General features: G+C 42.5%; 2 protein-coding genes across 5 annotated transcripts in view; one reads left to right on the forward strand and one right to left on the reverse strand.

The window, feature by feature from the left end:
* Positions 1-524: 524 nt before the first annotated feature.
* timm22 (translocase of inner mitochondrial membrane 22 homolog (yeast)) lies at positions 525-3,160 on the reverse strand. Its single transcript, XM_068601085.1, has 4 exons — positions 2,902-3,160; positions 1,941-2,137; positions 1,139-1,211; positions 525-1,045 (listed from the first exon to the last, which is right to left on the reverse strand). The coding sequence occupies exons 1-4, from the start codon at positions 3,158-3,160 to the stop codon at positions 969-971; spliced, it is 606 nt and encodes a 201-aa protein (XP_068457186.1). The 3' UTR covers positions 525-968.
* Positions 3,161-3,800: 640 nt separating this feature from the next.
* Positions 3,801-18,375, forward strand: part of specc1 (sperm antigen with calponin homology and coiled-coil domains 1) — a 61,602-nt gene continuing 47,027 nt past the window's right edge. The window contains exons 1-4 of one of the 4 annotated variants that reach the window (XM_068599901.1): positions 3,821-3,925; positions 12,793-12,988; positions 17,017-17,199; positions 17,330-17,465. In XM_068599901.1, coding sequence (XP_068456002.1) covers positions 17,038-17,199; positions 17,330-17,465 — 298 coding nt within the window. In that variant the 5' untranslated portion in view covers positions 3,821-3,925; positions 12,793-12,988; positions 17,017-17,037. Of the gene's footprint in view, positions 3,926-6,497; positions 6,520-12,792; positions 12,989-17,016; positions 17,200-17,329; positions 17,466-18,375 lie in introns of those variants that run through there. The other 3 variants (XM_068599902.1, XM_068599900.1, XM_068599903.1) reach the window with 3 other exon arrangements.

An 18,375-nucleotide genomic window follows, 5' to 3' on the forward strand; every position in this document is an offset into this window, starting at 1 on the left:
TTAACCGGCGCAGCTTTTTTAGCCTTTACGGCACTCGTTCAGCGGACCAGGAAACACACTGACCAATCACATGCATGTAAATCACACCACGTGATGCTACTCGGCCAATCAAATATCTACCGTCTTTGAAACAGAGACGGAAGAGACAGACGAGAGGTGGAACAGTCGATGAAGTCCACGAGCCTGTTGAACATTAGTACCCAGATGTTTCACTGACAGTGCTGTTGCTAGATTTAAGGAAGCTATTCCTTCTGTATTTGATTCATTACCATGAATTTCCCTTTGGGGATCAATAAAGTATTTATCTATCTATCTATCTCTCAATACAACAGAGGATTTCTGTGTTAACTTTAAGCCGTCCCACATTGCTTATCTTGTTGATGGTGCTGGCTCATAGAGAGTGACTCTGGACCGATAGCCCCTCTAAAAAGGAGGATCATTAAGCAAAGGAGGTTCGCTCCATGGTATAACTATACAGGTACTTTGGACTTCATGTGGCCAAGACTAATATGAAAAAGGCAGTTCAAGAATTTATTGTCATGGACCCTTGTAAACCAGAAGAAGCAAAGTTCTTAACAAGTTAACAAAAACAAACAAACAAACATGTTTAATAAAAATAATCTGATGTGGATTAGCTCAGCAGACACATCATACTAATATTCTAACAATAAGAACATTTTTCACGTCATCATCATCATCATCAAACGCAGACGCAGATCTGCTCTGGTCACTTTCTGGAGATTCTCCACATGAAGTCGCTCTGCTTTGCTCAAACTGTCCATCTGGTAAAAGTAAGAAGTCTTTGCAGAAACACGTCGGTGTTGTTCTGCCCGCTGCACACACATAGGAACCCGTCACTTCTTCCACCAGAAACATCAGCAATCCTCCATGTGCGGGTAAATATGGACCAGTTTGGATTTCTCACAGGGTTCGTCCACAAAGTCCTGATAGAGTTCTTCTTCTGTGGTTCATCGTAAATAATATTCAATGGCAGCGGAGAATGCGGCGAAGCCTCCACATCCCAGCACCCCGGCCTTCAGACCAGCTACAAAACAGAACAAGCAACATGCGTGAGGACAAAAGACACGGCCTACTTTAGATTTGAAACATCAACAGCTCAATCTACCAGGTGACATACCCCGAAATCCAATGGCTCCTCCCGTAACACAGCCGCTGTACACCGCGTTCTGCCAGTCCGTCTTGCCACGGTGCTGCGAATGTAAAACAGACACAAGTTAATATATTGAGCCAGAGGTGGGAAAAAAAGAGTTACCAATAAAAGGGTCCAATTAGATTGATCAGTGCGCAGACATCCCAGTGGAGCACTAGAGGGCGCTGTCGGACTATTGTAAAGAGGAAGCGGAACAACTACCATGAGGTCCCAAAACATCTCAAACACTTCACACAGAGATGTTGAACAAGCAAGTAAATACAATAATTATTCTGTCCACGTGTCATTAGAGAGGGGTTGAAACCCGGCTATGAAACAATTCCTGAAAGTCGAAAGAGTAAGTGTGGTGGATCGTATCATCTTCTAGCTCATTTTACAACCTCAAATAACTGTTCCTTCCTGCTGATGTTTGCATCTGTCTTCATGATTTTACATAATCTATTGAAGAATGAAATTCCTCTGCTGAGTGTGTTTTTTTCCTGATGTCCTGAATATTTAACCATAAATGATGCATTTGTTCTTGTGGGTGCTGCATTAGAAAAATCATGCAACTTTGAAATAATACAACTAAATAAAACTCCCATCACACAGTTGCTACAGACAACTGGGAACAGATGTATTCATTTATTTTGAGCTCCTGCCAGTTACTCCGTTCAATTGAGTTACCTCGTAGAGCGTCTTGAATATAACTCAATGTGATGTGTTTAGTGTATCAAGCAGTCCAGTGGTGTGTTGCGTCACAATCACACAACGTCTGATTGTGACCTACTGATTCTATGATGCACTCTGAGCAGGAGAACATGGCGCCCACGATGGCGAAGTTCTTGGCGTATGACATCCCCCTCTGGCCCATGTCTTTGAGCACTTCCTTTGCCGATGGCGTTTTCAGCGGGTCTTTGGGGTCGAAGCCGACATTGGTATCGATGCCTGCTGTGAAAACACCAAAAGCTCCTCCAAGGACGAAACCTGCAGAGAGCAAAAAAAAAAACAACAACACCTGAGTGTCCACACGAGAAGTCACAACAGTATTGACAAGACACTGCTCTCCTCGGGTCTGAGACATACTGCTGCCCTTCAATAGTGCATGTATGTGTAATGCACAGGACACATTGATGTAGGGTACCACTGCAAACCGACAAGCACTTTCTTTTATCATCCATCCATTCATTTTCATCCGCTTAATCCAGGCCCTGGTTGCAGTGGCAGCAGGTTCAGCAGGTTGACCAGGCTTCCCTCTCACCCGCAACATTTACCAGCTCATTCTGAGGGATCCCGAGGCGTCCCCCAGCCAGCCGAGAGATAATACCCCTCCAGTGTGTCCTGGGTCTTCCCCGGAGTTTCCTACTTTCTACTATCAAATAATCGGTAAAATACTGAATCATCATCATCCTCACTGATTCCTAACGACCAAGGTTTCAATGTTTTTTTTTCTTCTGCTTTTGATGTATGACTGTGTGTTCCATGTTCTTATTGTTTTATTGCATAGCTTTTAGGATATTTAAAATGTTGTGTAAAGTGACTGAGTATTATGAAAAGCGCTATATAAATTAAATGCATTATTATTATTATTATGACGGAAACCACTTTTGCATTTCTTATTTTGCAGTGATCGCAGCTGAAGCTGACACCTGAAGCTCACACTCAGACACTGACCAGTAACCAGTGACCAGTAACCAGTGACCAGTAACCGTTAACCAGTGACCAGCTGGGATGTCAGTGAGGTTGCTTACCTCCCACACAGGCCAGAACCGCCTTGAAGGCGCAGCTCTCCATTCCCCTCTCGATCATCTTCTGCTCGTCGCTTTTATAAGGCATCGGCAGCCCCCCCATGATGCCGGGCCTCAGGTCCTTCACGGGTCTCTTGTCCCCGACGAGATGCTCCAGAATCATACTGTACTGAATCGGCGGGTCCGCCATACTCGAGCCAGCCGAAACTGGACCTTGTAAGTCGGAGGCAGCAGCGTTTGCGGCACCCGTGGAGGCGGCCATGTTTCTCAATGACAGGCAGCGCTGTAGGTAAATTAAGTCAACGACGAGGCGTCTGCAGATTCGTCACTTTTGTAACGCCTGCTGATACAGCCTGTGGCTGCTTATATAAATAATATGGACATAATTTAAGCATATATTTATATATGACATTAATGAACAGCAAGGAAGATACATGCACTGAAAAGCAATAAGGCCTAATTTTCGTGAATTATCTAAATTCGTGTCAGCACTTTCGACACAAGACTTCAGCCCTGCAGTGAATTATTCCTCTATTGACTTACACAAGTGTTTGTTGAAGACTTATGGAACCTGTAGCTTCTGTTGTTGAGCTGTAATGTGCTTCTGACATTGTTCCACCTCTCTTAGCTATATTAATAGGGGTAGACTTACCTAAGTATTTTGAGAAATACTAAAGTTTTTTTGTCTATATATATATATATATATATATATATATATATATATATATATATATATATATATATATATATATATATATATATATATAATTCCGAAAATGAATAATATTTATTTAGCTTGAATGTAACCGTCGATAGGCGTTGATTCTCTTGGTTAAGTAGAGTGAAAGACTCAATAAAACAATGACTACATGTCCCAGAAACCTCTGCGAGCACTGCACCAAACCCGCTTCACGCGCTCCACCTACTGGCTCCAGCGCGAGCTGGAGGTGACACTTAAATGACTCGCGTGCGCGAGGCGGCGGCGGCAGCATCCTGAACAAACAACAGCAGTCGCAATACTGAACAGGTGAGACGAAGCTAATGGCTTCTACTCATTTCCTTCTGACCGACAACAGCATGTATTCTGCTTCTCGCCAGCGTGTTGAGTTAAAATGTGTAAACTTCATCGTGGCCGCGGTGGACGTGAACGAAGCTGTCAGAGAGAGTCGCGCTCGCGCGGTGTCAGTTGAGAGCCAAACGGTCTGATGGCAGCTGTGTGTCAGCGGCACAGCCACATCTCCGCTCCTCTACTGTAACGACGTGGCTTTCCCGTGCGGCAACGACTGTCACGTAATAGCCGAAGGACAGGTTGTTGTCTGGCTAATTAAACGTTTCACCGTGTGACTGCGCCGCTGGTCAAACGGTGTGCGGGACGTGAAACCGTGACGCGGCTTCACGCGCTCGTCCGCGGTTCTGTTGACTTGCTAACGCCGCTCCGCACCGCACTGCACCGCGTGAGTTCAACAGGGGACCCGGTGGGATCGATACTCCACATCTGCTTCACACGCATCCCATCTGTTGGCTCGGGACTTAATCTTCCGCGGTCATAAGTTAGTAAAAGTCATAATACAACGATGATGTTGTCGTGTGTCATGTCTTAACCGCCAACTCTCATCATTTGCTGTCCTCTCTATCTAACATGCCAGTGAAGATACACATAGCATCCTTACACAATTCAGAAGCTATAGCATTAAGATTGTTTGTTATATTTTCTTTTAATCGTATTTAAGGAATATGAATAAGACATGGATGTTTAAATGCTGCTTCAAAGCCCATCTCCACACAGCCAGAAATAGCCTGATGCTGTGGCTTATTATTGTTGTATTATTGGTTTGTTTTTTGGTCTACACTTTACATTGACCCTAAAAAACATTGGATGTCATGATCTTGGTTTGTCCTGTTTCCTGTTTTCTTGTCTTGTGTTCCCTGCACTTTGGGTCCACTCCTTTATACCAGATCCTGACATTGTAATTGGTTTATAGACTACCCTTCGGGTTGCTAAAACTGTCAACTTCTCTCCGAAAATACAGAGGACATGACCTCAGTGCTCTGAACTCAAGTTCTTTTAATAATACAAATATTTACTTTCATCATTCAATTTCAAGGATTTGAATCAATGAAAGTTTTCTTTTCAGGATCTTTATGAACAAGACATTGTTTAGCACCTGCTTTTTTACAGGGTTATCATACTTTGCCTCCTAAAAAACACCTGAGAATGTACACATTAATTTACAAAGTAGCTGTGCTGCTTTTCCTGTGTTTTTATGTACATTTAAAATTTGCTGCCAATGGCAAGTTTGCTTTGGAACCACTTGTGCGCTGCAAGCAGTTTTTCTTCACATGATCAGCCAGCCATTTGTTCCTCATTAGATCAGTGCCATGTGAAGCAGTCAAAGGCCTTGCTGTGTTAAGTTATTTTGGAAAGGTTCTTGTTAATGTCTTTAATGGTTCCTTAATTGCTTAATTGCAGCAAGCTCACGTGTGTAATTCTACTCCCGCCACGTAACATTTCACCAGTTGACCTATTACCAGAGTCCAGAAACAAATGAGTGATGCTTGAATAATAAAACCTTTTTCTATTTTGGTCACTGCTTGCTGTGCAGCAAAATTGGACATCTCTAAAATTACAAAAGGGAAAGTAAAGTTGTAAGACATCCTAATTGCAGAGCTTACATTGCAGTCTTGTTTATAGAAGAGGCCTTGCATTGAAACACGCATGTGTTCCTTGGGGAAAACCAAATGGGCAACAAATGACAGCTTTCACTTTCCTCTGTTCCTTTTGATTATGCCAGGAGAAAGCAGAGTTCAAACATGAGCAGTGCACCAGTCATTTATGAGGCGGTCAATGTGAATGTTATTTGTTGGTAATTATACCCTTTGTTTTTCTCATGGTTAACCATCCAAGGACGGGAAATAGTTGGGAGTCTGTCTTTGGCGTCTGGGTTGTGTTCAGGACAGGCGGTGCTAGACACAAAAAACACCAAATGAGGCTTGTGTCAATGTAATGATGGCAATTTAGACTTTAGCACTAGTAAAGTGATGGAAACAGTGTTTCAACCATTGGCTTTTACTGTAGATGTCATGTGACAGGGCTCTTGTCTTTTCTGTGTCTGTGAAGTCTAGTGTCAACAATCAATAGGATTAATACATTTACAATGCATTTTTATTTATTATTGATTTCATGACATTCTCGTCATTGATCGAGGTAGAACAATCTGTTGCCTTGACGCATCTTAGCATGTCCTTGTAGAGCCTGAAAAGCTCACTCTTGTTGTTTTTTTCTTTCTAGAACTGCTCACATCCTCTGTTCTACGCATTATCCAGGCAGTTCCTGTCATTGGATAGCTATTTATAGCTAGGGGTTATGTGGGGAGCACCACTGGCACAGCGGTGTGCTGTGACAGAAAATGATACCCGGTGATCTCCTTTGCTCGATTGGAAGAATTCAATGAGTGACACTAAAGGAAATTCATGTTCTCCTCTCATTGGTGTCCCACACACTCAGGAACATCAATTGAGTGCTACCAGTGCTGGTGTCCTGGATTCACACACCAGGGGAATCCACATAGAAAATTAGCAGCGGCACCGGCATCTTTCACCGACACGCTGTAACTGACATGTGTGAGTAAGGGTGGGGGTTGGGTAACAACATTTATCGTGACCTTGTCCAGCTGTGGGAAGAACGATGAAAGGCAGTTAGATGTCAGATGCTCACTGCCCACTTTAGATGCTCAGATGTTGAAATCACTTCCCAGTTACTCTTTAGAGCAGCGGGCTCAAACTCATTTTAGTTAAAGGGCCACAAACTGCACATTTTGTTCTCAAGTGGGCCAGGAAATCATAGCATAACAACAATATTTCTCTATGTTAAAATCATTGGTGAAGGTTTTTGGATAATCAACCCTGTTTTAAAGGTCTTTCTACAATAAACTGGAAACATAAAGACCAAATACTCAGACATAAGCCCACTGTTTATCTGCCTATTGGCTCTCCTCTGCAGATTCTCTCGCTTTGTGATGTGTTTGACATCAAATGCATCACAAAGCAGTTTGGACAACCACTTTCATGGTGTAAAATACAGTGCAAATGTCCAAAAACGTTTACCATAGCGCCTATTTGTCAGCGCTGTATGTTTGACACCCCTGCTTTATAGAATGAGATGGCACCTTGATAATAACCTGTAGGTGCACTATAACCCCAAAACATGGATCCGGGTTCACACTCTAAAGAATGGGGAAAATGCACACTGGCAAGTCTAAATGCTGCCAAGAGATGTAATCACATGCCTGTAAGCATGCGTTTCTTAGAAATAAGTGATTAATCATGTAAAAAAGCATAATAATCGACTCAGAGGGGGCTGTCTTAGTTTGAGGGAAAAGGACTATCTCTAAAGAAACACATGACCAGATGGTGGATTTCCTCCTGGCTTTGTCAGAGCAGTTTTGGAAGCGTGTGCAGGTCAACAAGTGCACACCATGTCCTGGTTCATAAAGGGATCAACTTAACAACAATTTCCCGGACATATATTCTCAGGTAAAGCCATTAGGAATATGCAGTAGAAGGCAGTGTGTTGCTTAGAAGACAAGTTGTTTTCTTGATATGAGCTATTGTTCAAATGAGCTGTTGGTTGGTTGTAGATGGTACCAGAGAGAGGGGCTGAAGGGGAATAGTTCATGAATGTGGAGCAACACAACTGTTACGTGGGATACAGAGTGACTGGCCGTCACAACAGCTCATCACGAGATGCTTCGTGCATATACAGTAGCTTGAATTGTGTTGTGTTGCGGTCAGTTTCACAGAGCACTCTTGCTTGTCCCGATGTAACCCTTCATCTAGCCTTTATAGCTGTGAATGTTGACGCTCTTGTTTGTAACAGGATTAGCCTTCACCCTCTTCAGCGTGAGGATCTTAGGGAAAAGACTAATACGGCCAGAAACACATTTCTCTTTCCCACTCTCTTCCACACACATTCAGGGGAAATAACTCAGTGTAATCTGAGAAGAAAGAGTTGTAATCTGGCCTCAAGAGGCTAGGTCTGGTCTGCATACAGTTGGAGTGGCACGTCCTTTGCTGCAGTGGAGGCTTTAATTGAGGAGATAAGAGGAGATGGATTGATTGGCGTAGGAATGAGCGCTGGTCTGGCTTTTGGTCAGTTAGATAAATAAAGCACCCCTATTTCTGACAGAATGTGAGGCTGCTCAATATGCTGTCAGAGGGACAGATATTTTACATAATGTATTTTAACTCAGTGCTTTTGCCTTGCAAAGACACAGATGGCGCCCAGCCTCCACAGTATTTGCTTGCCGTTCTTTTCTCAGTTTCTTCTCAAGCTGCCAAAAGGCACGGGGAGAGAACAACACTGCACTGGCACAGCAATGTGTTCTTTCTGAGAGGTGCACTACATATTAGCTGCATACGCTGTGAAGGAAGGTATCGGCCGAGCATCTTCTTCCTCTGGCTCTCCTTTTAGTTCAAGAATGTCCAGGAAACAGTCTGCATACTTGACAAGCATCACAGTCTAACTCACTGGCTCCAAGGAATGCTAGCGTTTCTGTAAATGGGTCATCTGGGCCACGTCTGAGGTAAAGCAAATATATGGCCTTTTGCCATGAATGTCAGGCTTCTTTTGCCTCCACTATAGAACAGTGTCTTGCAGGGATGATAAGATTAATTGATACATTATTGAGTTCTCCCATCCAATGAAACAGGAAATGCAAGTTTACAAGTGTGACATTAACACATGCATGGGGAGTGTCAGTTTCTTTAACATATTTGCGTGGAAGCTGAAATAGGTCTGACCTATTGTTGTCTCTTTGAAGTCTCTCATACAGGTTACATTGAGCACACCCACAGCGCACATCAAATAGCTGGCATGCCACCAGCCTGTGTGCTGTCGCAAACTCAAAAGGCAGAGCAGGGATCGGCCCTTTTAGGTCAGACAGTGATTCTACTCAGTGGCACTCGTACTATGATGTTCCATTGTGGAAAAACCACCGAGCTCTGTTAAGTGGTTGTCTCTTTATTCCCTCACGGATGCTATGCTGGTGTTTCTATGGAACCCGCCCACTCGCTGTGCATGTAGCCAGCCACGCAGACAGGAAAGCAGCTGAGGTTTCTGCAGTGGGGCTGCGACAGGCTGTTTATCAGACAAGAACTTTGACACTATCAGAGCAGGAAGTTTGGCCCTCAAGGGAGCTCGGCTCTGGGAGATGTGAAACGGAAGATGAAGTAGATGAATTATGCAAGATGACTTACTTCATCAACTCCTACTACTTTCTGCCTGGTGAATCCAGGCAGGGGTTCTTCTTTTTATTGGCAGATAACGTATAGCTTTAACTGCTGCGAGGTGGCACAGCTTCCATCCAATTCTTTAAGAAAGGATGCTTTTTGTTTGTGTCCTTTAAGTTAATAGAATTCCTCAAGATTCATCCATATCACAGAAAAATGTGACTAAATGTGAAGGTTTTGTGTATATTTGGCATGCATGATGTTTATACATTGTTCACTGTTCATTTTAAAGACAAAACATTTAATTTGATCAAATAATTGGCAGACTAACTTAAAATTAAAATACTGAGTTGCAGCCCAAGATAAAAATACTTATTCTTTATATCTGTTCTGTTGGAGTTGGTTCTTGCTCATTAATTGACATTCATTAATTCATTGGTTTTTAGAAAGTATAATTTCTATAGAAGTTAGAATTGAGGACATACAGTTTTAAAAGTTAAATTTCAGTTCAGGATGTGATGAAAATATGTTTAGAAGTGTGAATATTGTATCAAAGGAATGAGCTTCCCAGCCCCTGCTTTCGGGTATGAACTGTCACAAGTAAAGAGCCAGAATCTCATAGTAAGCACTTGTTATTTTGAAAGTTTGGGAACCCCTGCCATATAGGCCTAAAAGCCAGCCAAACAAGCAATTGATTTATATACAGATCAAAAGAAATCATCAACTCAGCACTTTCCTCACAAGCTCTGCTTTCATCTCATCTCCTCTTGAACTAGTGATGCTGATTAAAGCAGCAGCTCCTCTTTGGCTACGTTTTTCTGTGCTTTGGTTAAGAAGTTATGCATTCATATTAAAAGGCTTGACAGGGTTCTTAGTTTACTCTTTCTAGCAATAATCCACAGCAAGTTTCCACTCAAAGGCAGTTGGCACAGTAATCAGTTGCTTTAAACACAATACATACATACGCACATGTCACTTGTGAGCCGTTGCTTCCTGGCTGTAGGTTCCATTCCCAGGAGTGCAATTTGAACCATTTAATGTCTGTTATATTTATACAGCTGTAAGAATTATAGTGTGTTTGCTGCCTTGGTTTTGCTCATGTTCAAGCCTGCACTGTTTTGTGTGAAAACTAGGCTGCTACTTCCCATGTATTGCTTTTGAGTTTGTGTTCTGTCGCGTTCTAGTTTCAGATCCCTTCAGACTAAAGGGGAAACCCAGAGGGAGAGCAGAGACCCTATCACAGCATGGGATTCAGACTAATCCCACACTCACTTCCTGTTTCACTTTAGCTGAGGTTATAACTTTGCACACACCGCTTCCTTCAACCCAGGTGCTGTACAGATGCTTCAGAGCTGCCGACGTGGTCAATTAATACATTAATGCACGAAGTATGTAATCATACAAAGTGAAGTAGTAGACTATAATTGTGCAGCAGGTACTCTGTTCTGCTTCACCGGCTCTAGTGCTGATGTTAGACGTGCAGCTTGCTGTCATGGTATTGGTATCAGTCGCAGCAGTAGCAACATATCAATATCACACCAACAGAAACAGAACCAACGATAATATCTGCTTGTGGTTGAACGGTTGCCTGTCTTATTTCTGATATGTTTAAAAAGTGTTTGCCACTGATGGCAATCAAAGGCCAAAGATTTGGTTGCCAATTTCCCCAAATACTGCCAAGCCCTGATGAGTTAGTATTACTTTATCTATTTTTTTCTTCACAATATTGTAACTTGGCATGAATTTAGAATCCTACAGGATCTTTACAAATGAAACACTTGTTGGAGTTTGTTATTGTATAATGAGCAGGCTCTACTTTCAATGATCGTGCATGGAAAAGGCTGGATTTCAAGCCACCCACTCTGCATTATACATTTGTTTTCACATCCTTTGCGACAGTGTTGTGTCTATGTGGAGAGTCTGACTCAGTGCTTTTTCCTCTGGACGGAGGGAGGGAAAAGGAAGAGAATGAAAAGCAGGCGGCTCTTAGGAGCTTCAGTGCTGCCACCTCACCTCGTGAGTATCCAGCCACATCGCGCTCTGTTCCAACATTATTTATTGATGTTGGTTCGGTTTCATAGTCCGGGGGTTTGCTATTTCCTGTTTCCTTTCTGTAAGTGTTCGTTTTTAATTCATACAAAGGATCCTGGCATTGTGGAAGTGTATTTCAGTTGGCTTTTTTTATGGCTGAGAAATGGTCCAGTTACTGGAAATTAGGAGTCTCTAGTGGTAAACCTTTCCTCCAAGTCCATGTCCTATATTGGTACACCTTGGACTGTGTTATTGCCCTTACGCTATGGCCACTTACCAATGGAAAAGTGATGTACTGTCGGCTGCACTTACAACTCCTACAAGTTGGTCAGGATCCCCTAACTTTCCATTTAGCTCCAACCTCATGGCCGTGGAAAAGTCATGCAGCGTGCTTTTGGGTGAAACATCTCAACAGCTATTGCATGCCTTAAGCACGCTCTCCACACCTGACATTAATAATATTATGCCCGCAGGCATGTTTGTTCTGGAGCCACCCATGAAGGTTACACTGGAAGAGCAAACATCTAGACAGATGACTTTATTAAAACTAATATGTAAGTCTCATTATACATACTTTTAAAAGACACCTTCTAAACATTAGAAAGTATTTTCCGTGGCCGTGGTGCAATCCACAGTTGCCATAAAGACAAATTTAACCACTGACAGTGAACAATCAATGGACAGTACAATGTTTTGACAGCGTTTGGTAGCATCCCCCAAGCCGCAACACTGCAAAATCAGTGTAGTTGAAAGCATGCAGCGTACGTCAAACCACACTTGACATCTATATCTGCAGCAGCACGGTGTGAAACAGACTGCCTCAAAATCATTCTGAACTGCTTCTCAACTCTTTGCAGCATCTTTTTTTAAAAGCTGTTTTTGTGGCGGTGATGGGGTGTGGTCAGACCGAGTTCCTCAGTTTACCACTTGCCACAAACTGAAGCCTGTTTCATCCCGGACCAGAGGGCAGTACACGTTCTACCCACATGCTTTACGGCCTTGGCATGCCGTACGCTGTGGGATCCAAATTGGACCAGTATGGTAGGGCATGAAATGCAGACCCCCTCCACAAACGATCCACCCTCGCACTAGGAAGTGTTTCTCACACAAAGATTGGCTTTGTCAGTGTTGGAAGCTGCTCACAGCCCACTGTTCACTTGAGAAAGAACAAGCCCATAACAATGTCATGAATCAATCTTTATTTTTCACACTAGCAAAGAGACATGAGTTGGACATTGTGCACTAAAATGTCACTGTGCGACCACAAGTACTTGCTTTACACGGCTGTGTTTTTTTCATTTGAGAAAACAATGAAACAGTTGTGTGTCGCCCACAAACCACAAACACACATGGTCCCATGTTAAATCAAATTACAAGCCCCTGCCCTGAGAACAAAGTGCAGACACCTGCATTTCTCACAGTGGTTTTGGCTGTGCGATCTTAATAAAAAGCTGTTTCCCTTATTCACGGCCCAGTAGTCTGAAAGCCATATGTTGGAGATCTGTTCCTCCTCCTGGTCCGTTGTCCCTTTTCTTGCCGCGTGGTCTTCTCAAGTGAGAAAAGGTCTGGAAAAACAGTGAGAGGAGAAAAACGTGCAAATGGCTGAGTCTGTCCCTCTCCGCTTCTTTCTATGAGCGAGCGTGGAAGAGGCACCGGCACATACAGCACAGCGGTTGGCAGCCTGCAGTACTTCCTCATCCTGTCTGCTGCGTTGAGGCACACAGCCGTTGGTCCTGACCCTTCGACTTGGCCCTCAGAGTCTCTTTGAAGAGCTAAGGACTAATATTTTGGTCCGTTTTGCTTCGGGGCTCCCTGGCAGAGTACCGAACACGTGAGTGAACCGCACCACTGTTTTTTTTTTTGTTGTTGTTGTTTTGTATATTCTCTGACACCAATCTGTCACCACCCTCTTTCTGATGACTCACTTTTTTTAAGCTCTGAGACAATATTTGAATATATTTTACCTTCCTTCACTGTTCAGCTTCAAAGAACCAAGTTTGTTTGGGCCTAAAGATGTGATTAGTGATAGGAGTCGAAATGTGTTGAATAGGAAAAAGTAATTTTTTTGTGGTAAGTTGGGAAGAAAGTAAAGTGACAACATCTGCTGCTAATATTTCTTTTGTCAAGTTTATCAAATGTCTGTCAACCACTGAAAGGAAATGTGGCCTGGGCTTAACTCTGCAACCTGTAAAGTTATATGCAGGAGTAGTATTTATTCACGCTTTTACAGCCGCAGCTAACCAGAGATTGCTATTTGTAGGCATATGTTATGCTTAGCATGTTATATTGAGGTTTATGTTAGCCTTTTAAAAGCTACTGAATGAGTCCGGCAGGAAGAAACACGTTCAATAGCATCTTATATACCTTTTTATGTTTCCAAATGCATTTAGGAGCATATAAGGTGCATATTAGTTGAATCACTTACGTTGCTGCTTTTAATGTCTGGTGTAGGTTAGCATGAATATGTGTGATAAAACAGACATTTTACTGCCCACGTTATGATGGTAAAGCAATTCCTCAGTTCAACCTTGTTCAGTTATGCCTTGTTGTGTCATAATGCTTGACTAATTTAAAAGTTATTCTCTATGGATAGAATATGATTAATTAAAATGATTGAAGCAAAGCTTCAGTCACACCTGAATGCCCTTTGCCTAATTAAGGGCCGCCACGAGAAGGCAGCTGGTTTTGCAGCCACATCTCTGCAGGACTGCAGTTTATTTCCTCCCATAATCACCGTTTAAACAGACGTTGAAAAAAAAGAAAGAAATAAAGATCAGTGACAGGATGTTCGTACTTGTACACAGTTCCTGGTGATGGGAGGAAGCGTTACACTCTCTTCTGCTCCATTTTCTACACAAACACACAGACTGAATAATTGAGGTTCACATGGCGTGTCCTGCACCGTACCAGGAGACCTGCATTTAGTGGCAGAAGCTGGTCACGACTGGTTAGCTCGGATTTCCCTCGTCAGACTAGTTCCACATTTGTGCAATGAATGTGTGCATGCAAGAAGGTATTTCCTCTCTAACTGTTACACAGTATTTGTGCAGCACAGAGTAATTATTGGTTTTGTCTCAGCAGCTGTTCTATTTTTGCTGAACAGTTCTACTGCTGGTTGCAACTTAAAATATGTATACATGTGGATCTTTTTAATTCACAATATAAATAGCGTGGATTCTAAATACTATATCTATATTCATGTGTGTACTGTTTGGTCATTTAAATAAACAGGGCTTCAAATATGTACCACTGTCATATGTGACGACGACAATGCTGCCATTTGAAATCTTTCCAAAGAAATTTCCAAAGCTAAAAGTGGCAGCACACGTTCGTCTCTACCTGACGATTGCCACGGCCCCGTGGTTGAGAATAGCTGCTGTACTAGCGTGTAACTGTCCAATAATTTGTTGACCTATCCTATTTGTTGTTTTGATTTGATCTGGTGAGCTATTTACATTGTGCATGAGTGTTGATCTTGCTTGTGTGACAGGAGCTTGCTGTCTCCTCCCTCTGGTTTGTGTCAGATCAGATAATGTGTGAGATGGTTAAACAAGGACCAAGCTGATAACAGCTGGCTCTTTCTCTTTATCTCCTTTTTAGCAGTCCAGTCCAACAGCAACTGTCAGAAATAACTAGAGAGGCTTCTACACCAGTCTGTCCCATATTTAAGCCTTTACATTCATCTTCCTGTTCTTGGAAGCGATATAATTAAGGCAGCTAACAACCTATTACTTATGACTGTGTGGTGACTACAAGTTATATTTGGTTTTCTGATTTTGGTATTTTTTTTAAAGCAATGTCCATATTTAGCTTTTTACCAGCCTTGTATAAGCCACAATGTCATCATTCTACATGTTTGTTCTGTCAGACCGTGCAAGCTGCAGCCATCTTTGTTAGCTTGGCTGCTTTTACAAGAAGATGCCCAACTCACACTCTGTGCCTTAACTCTTGGCTAGTTCATGTTCAAAATGCCACCCGCTGTCTGTCTCTCAAAGACATTTGGGTTCCTGTTCCTAACTAGGCCATCGCAAAGTAAGTGGGACACAGTTCTGACTCCTGAGGATCATATCCCTGCAGAGAAATCTGGTGAGGTCATATTTACAGTAATGAGTCCTGCAGTGGTCCAAAGAAGGTAAAAAACAAAGTATATCCAAAATAAACTGGACAGGATCTTGCTTTACAGATGTTTTGCAGTTTTCTGGGCATATGTTTTCCAACATTACATTATTGTTTTACAATTGCCTGATTTATTTGGTTGCTTGTTGCTTAGTTCCCTCCCATTAAAAAGAATAAACCAACATGACCTCAAGGGGAACATCCTCAATTTGCTTCACTTCCTCATTAATCCTATGCAGGCAGCATAGCAATGTGTGCTTGGCAGTGAGTGGTGCCTGAGCCTTGTAAACTGCTCTAAAATGAGGTGAGCCATCCAGCTGAGATGTTAGACTACCAGGCCAAGCAGGAGTTAGTCACAGGATGTTGCCTAGAGAGGTCTCAGTATCATATGATGGGCCAGCACAAGCGCTCACATGAGCTAAAATAAAAAGTACACGCAGTGTGTTCCTCTTCCAATAAGCCCAGAGGTAACCAGAAACACCCCTTAATAAAAAAACAGATTAAATCTACCACCCTGGATGTACTCTGAACATTGTACTGATGTGGACCCCCTGTATCGTTATTGTCTCTCGTGGTTAGTGTACACTGCTCCTATTACACACCCAAACATTATTTATAGGACTGTTACTTTAGTTACTGCAGAATTACATTTTATTGCCGCATCACTCTTTTTGTGCTACTCATGCATCACTTCAGTCACTGCAGTAAATGAAATATGTCGAGCAGCTTAGAGCGGAGGGGGGAAACTGTCTTCCCTCGTTTCCCTGCTTGTGGAGATTAGAGGCTATCCCCATTAACGGCAATGTTCCTCTCGGAGGCAGAGGATCAGGTTGCCAAAACCCAGATCAATGACTCAGCCGGTCATCGGGGAGCAGCAGAGGTCTTCAACAGTTCACACTCTCCTTGGTTAAGTGCACTCCTACCTCCCATTTCCTCCAGCTGGTCTTCGACCAGATGAGTACATTTCATTTTGGACATCCAACGGACACCTTTTAACAGTCCACCACATCCTGTTGGTGCTGGGAAAAAGGAAACCATCATTTTCTTGCTTTTTGAACATATTCCTTGCAGAAGAAGGACTTTCCATGCATCTGTGGGAGCAATCAATTTGACTCATTTATAGCTAGTGCATTGCTATAACTGTTGTTTTTTTAAATCTATTATGAGAGTATTGCTTAATGTTTTATCTTGTTTTGTATGTGTTGTTCTGCAATAGAGGTATTAACTTAGTAGATGTAGTTACTGCCAGATAATGGAAAGAGGCAGAAAAATCATCTTTTTTTAAATTAATTATTTGCAATTCCAATATTGATATGTAATTGTAATCAATGGATGGATTGTAGTCTGCAAATTATGTGTAGGTATAGCAAAAAATCAAGTTATCAACAAAGTATTTATAAAGTTTTTATTAGATGTTGCAGTCAGAAACAGCAACAAGTCAAAGGCCAGTTTCGCACTGTCACTCGAGTTGTTTTCAGAGACTTAATTGTTGTTCAAAGAGCTTTTTTAGTGAATGGAAGATCATGTGTTTGTATTTCAGCAGTGCTCACTGGTGCCTTTGGCATCAAGTGGTGAAAGAGAGTAACCTTCAGTGAGACAATAACCTACTGAGCATCTGATCTGGAAGAATCTTCCCACCAGCTCTAGGGGAGCTGAATACACAGGCACACTAGTGCATGAGGATAAACCATTCAAGGAGCTTGTTTTTAACAATTTCCTCTCTTTTCTGGACCTCTCTCTCAGGTTTAGTTCGCTGACACAGCCATGATGAAGTCGGGCGCCACCAAGGTGGGGCTGCCCAAGTCGGGACTCCATGAGCGGACCAAGCAAGCCTCCTTGGCCCCATCCTCCACCACCACCACCTCCACAGCCATGAAGACCTCCAGATCCTCCAACATGCTGGCCTCGGACCAGCGCCTCAGCAGGGTGGGTCACAAGCACACTACAATCTACCACCAGCTCACATGATGATGCCTTAACACAAGGGAACTGATTAAATCACTTCAGAACTTTATTTAACCCATATTGTTGATACTAACAGCAGATGTGTCTTTAGCTGAAAAGAGCCAGCAGTGAAGATGCCTTGACAAAGTCTGCCCTGGGAGCCGCTGCCTCTGTCTCCCGGATGAAGAAGACGCTGACCACTGGAGCCATCTCAGATCTCACAGAGGCCCGCCCTCGCAGCCAGTCCAGTAAGAAACTACCACTCTGATCAGATATCTTCAAATAACTAATTTCAGAGACTTGATTTTAATGTAAAAAAAAAAAAAAAAAAGCAATATATGCTGCAGTAAAGCAGGGGAATCGACTGTTTGTTCTCCACAATTTATGGACGTGATCTGTATGAAAGTAGTGCAACTACCCGCATACGACCACTAGAGGGCCACAGCACACCACTGAGCACACCCTCAGCTCCAAGGTGCTGGTTGTAACTAGAAGCTAGAGAAATGCTTCTCTTTCCCCTCTATCTTTTTTTTTCCTTTCTTGTGTCTCTTTAGTCTTGTTTGGTTGGCATTCATAAGATGCAGGTGCCCGAGGGCTAAGGTTCTCAAGATTTGAGTCCAAAACTGAGAGACTGGACGCATTCATAGTCTGCTCCTCACACAACATCTGCTCAACCGTGTGAACAGCAGGTGATGTCTTAGATGACAAATTAGGAAAAATGAACTTTTTCTCTATCCTAGGATAAGAGAGAGAAATTATGTTGGAGGTGCTTTGGGGTCAGATCAGTCTCTCTTTTGTGCTTTACAAATAATAAATGTATTATGACTCGCTTCACAAAAGTGTTTCTGATCCATATACAAATATTTCTCGTTTTAAATAAATTATATATCCACATATGCATGCATTTAAATTTACTTAAAGTTACATATAAACTGTTTAACCTGCATTTACAAACAGCTTGTCATGACTCGTGTGAGCTTCACTACATTTTTTTGAGACTCTCCTTCAACAGGGATTTATCTGTAGCCCATCAAATGTTTTAAACCAATCACAAGATCTCGCCCGCACCAAGGTGTGCTCTTACATTGTGCTCATTTAGGGAACAGCATGGAAAGGAATCTCCTGGAAACAAATCAGACGGCTGGCTTTGATGAAGTG

The sequence above is a fragment of the Clinocottus analis genome, unplaced genomic scaffold (genome assembly GCF_023055335.1).
Source record: "Clinocottus analis isolate CAN_PGR_092001 unplaced genomic scaffold, fCliAna1.0.p SCAF_5, whole genome shotgun sequence".
Lineage (NCBI taxonomy): Eukaryota > Metazoa > Chordata > Actinopteri > Perciformes > Cottidae > Clinocottus > Clinocottus analis.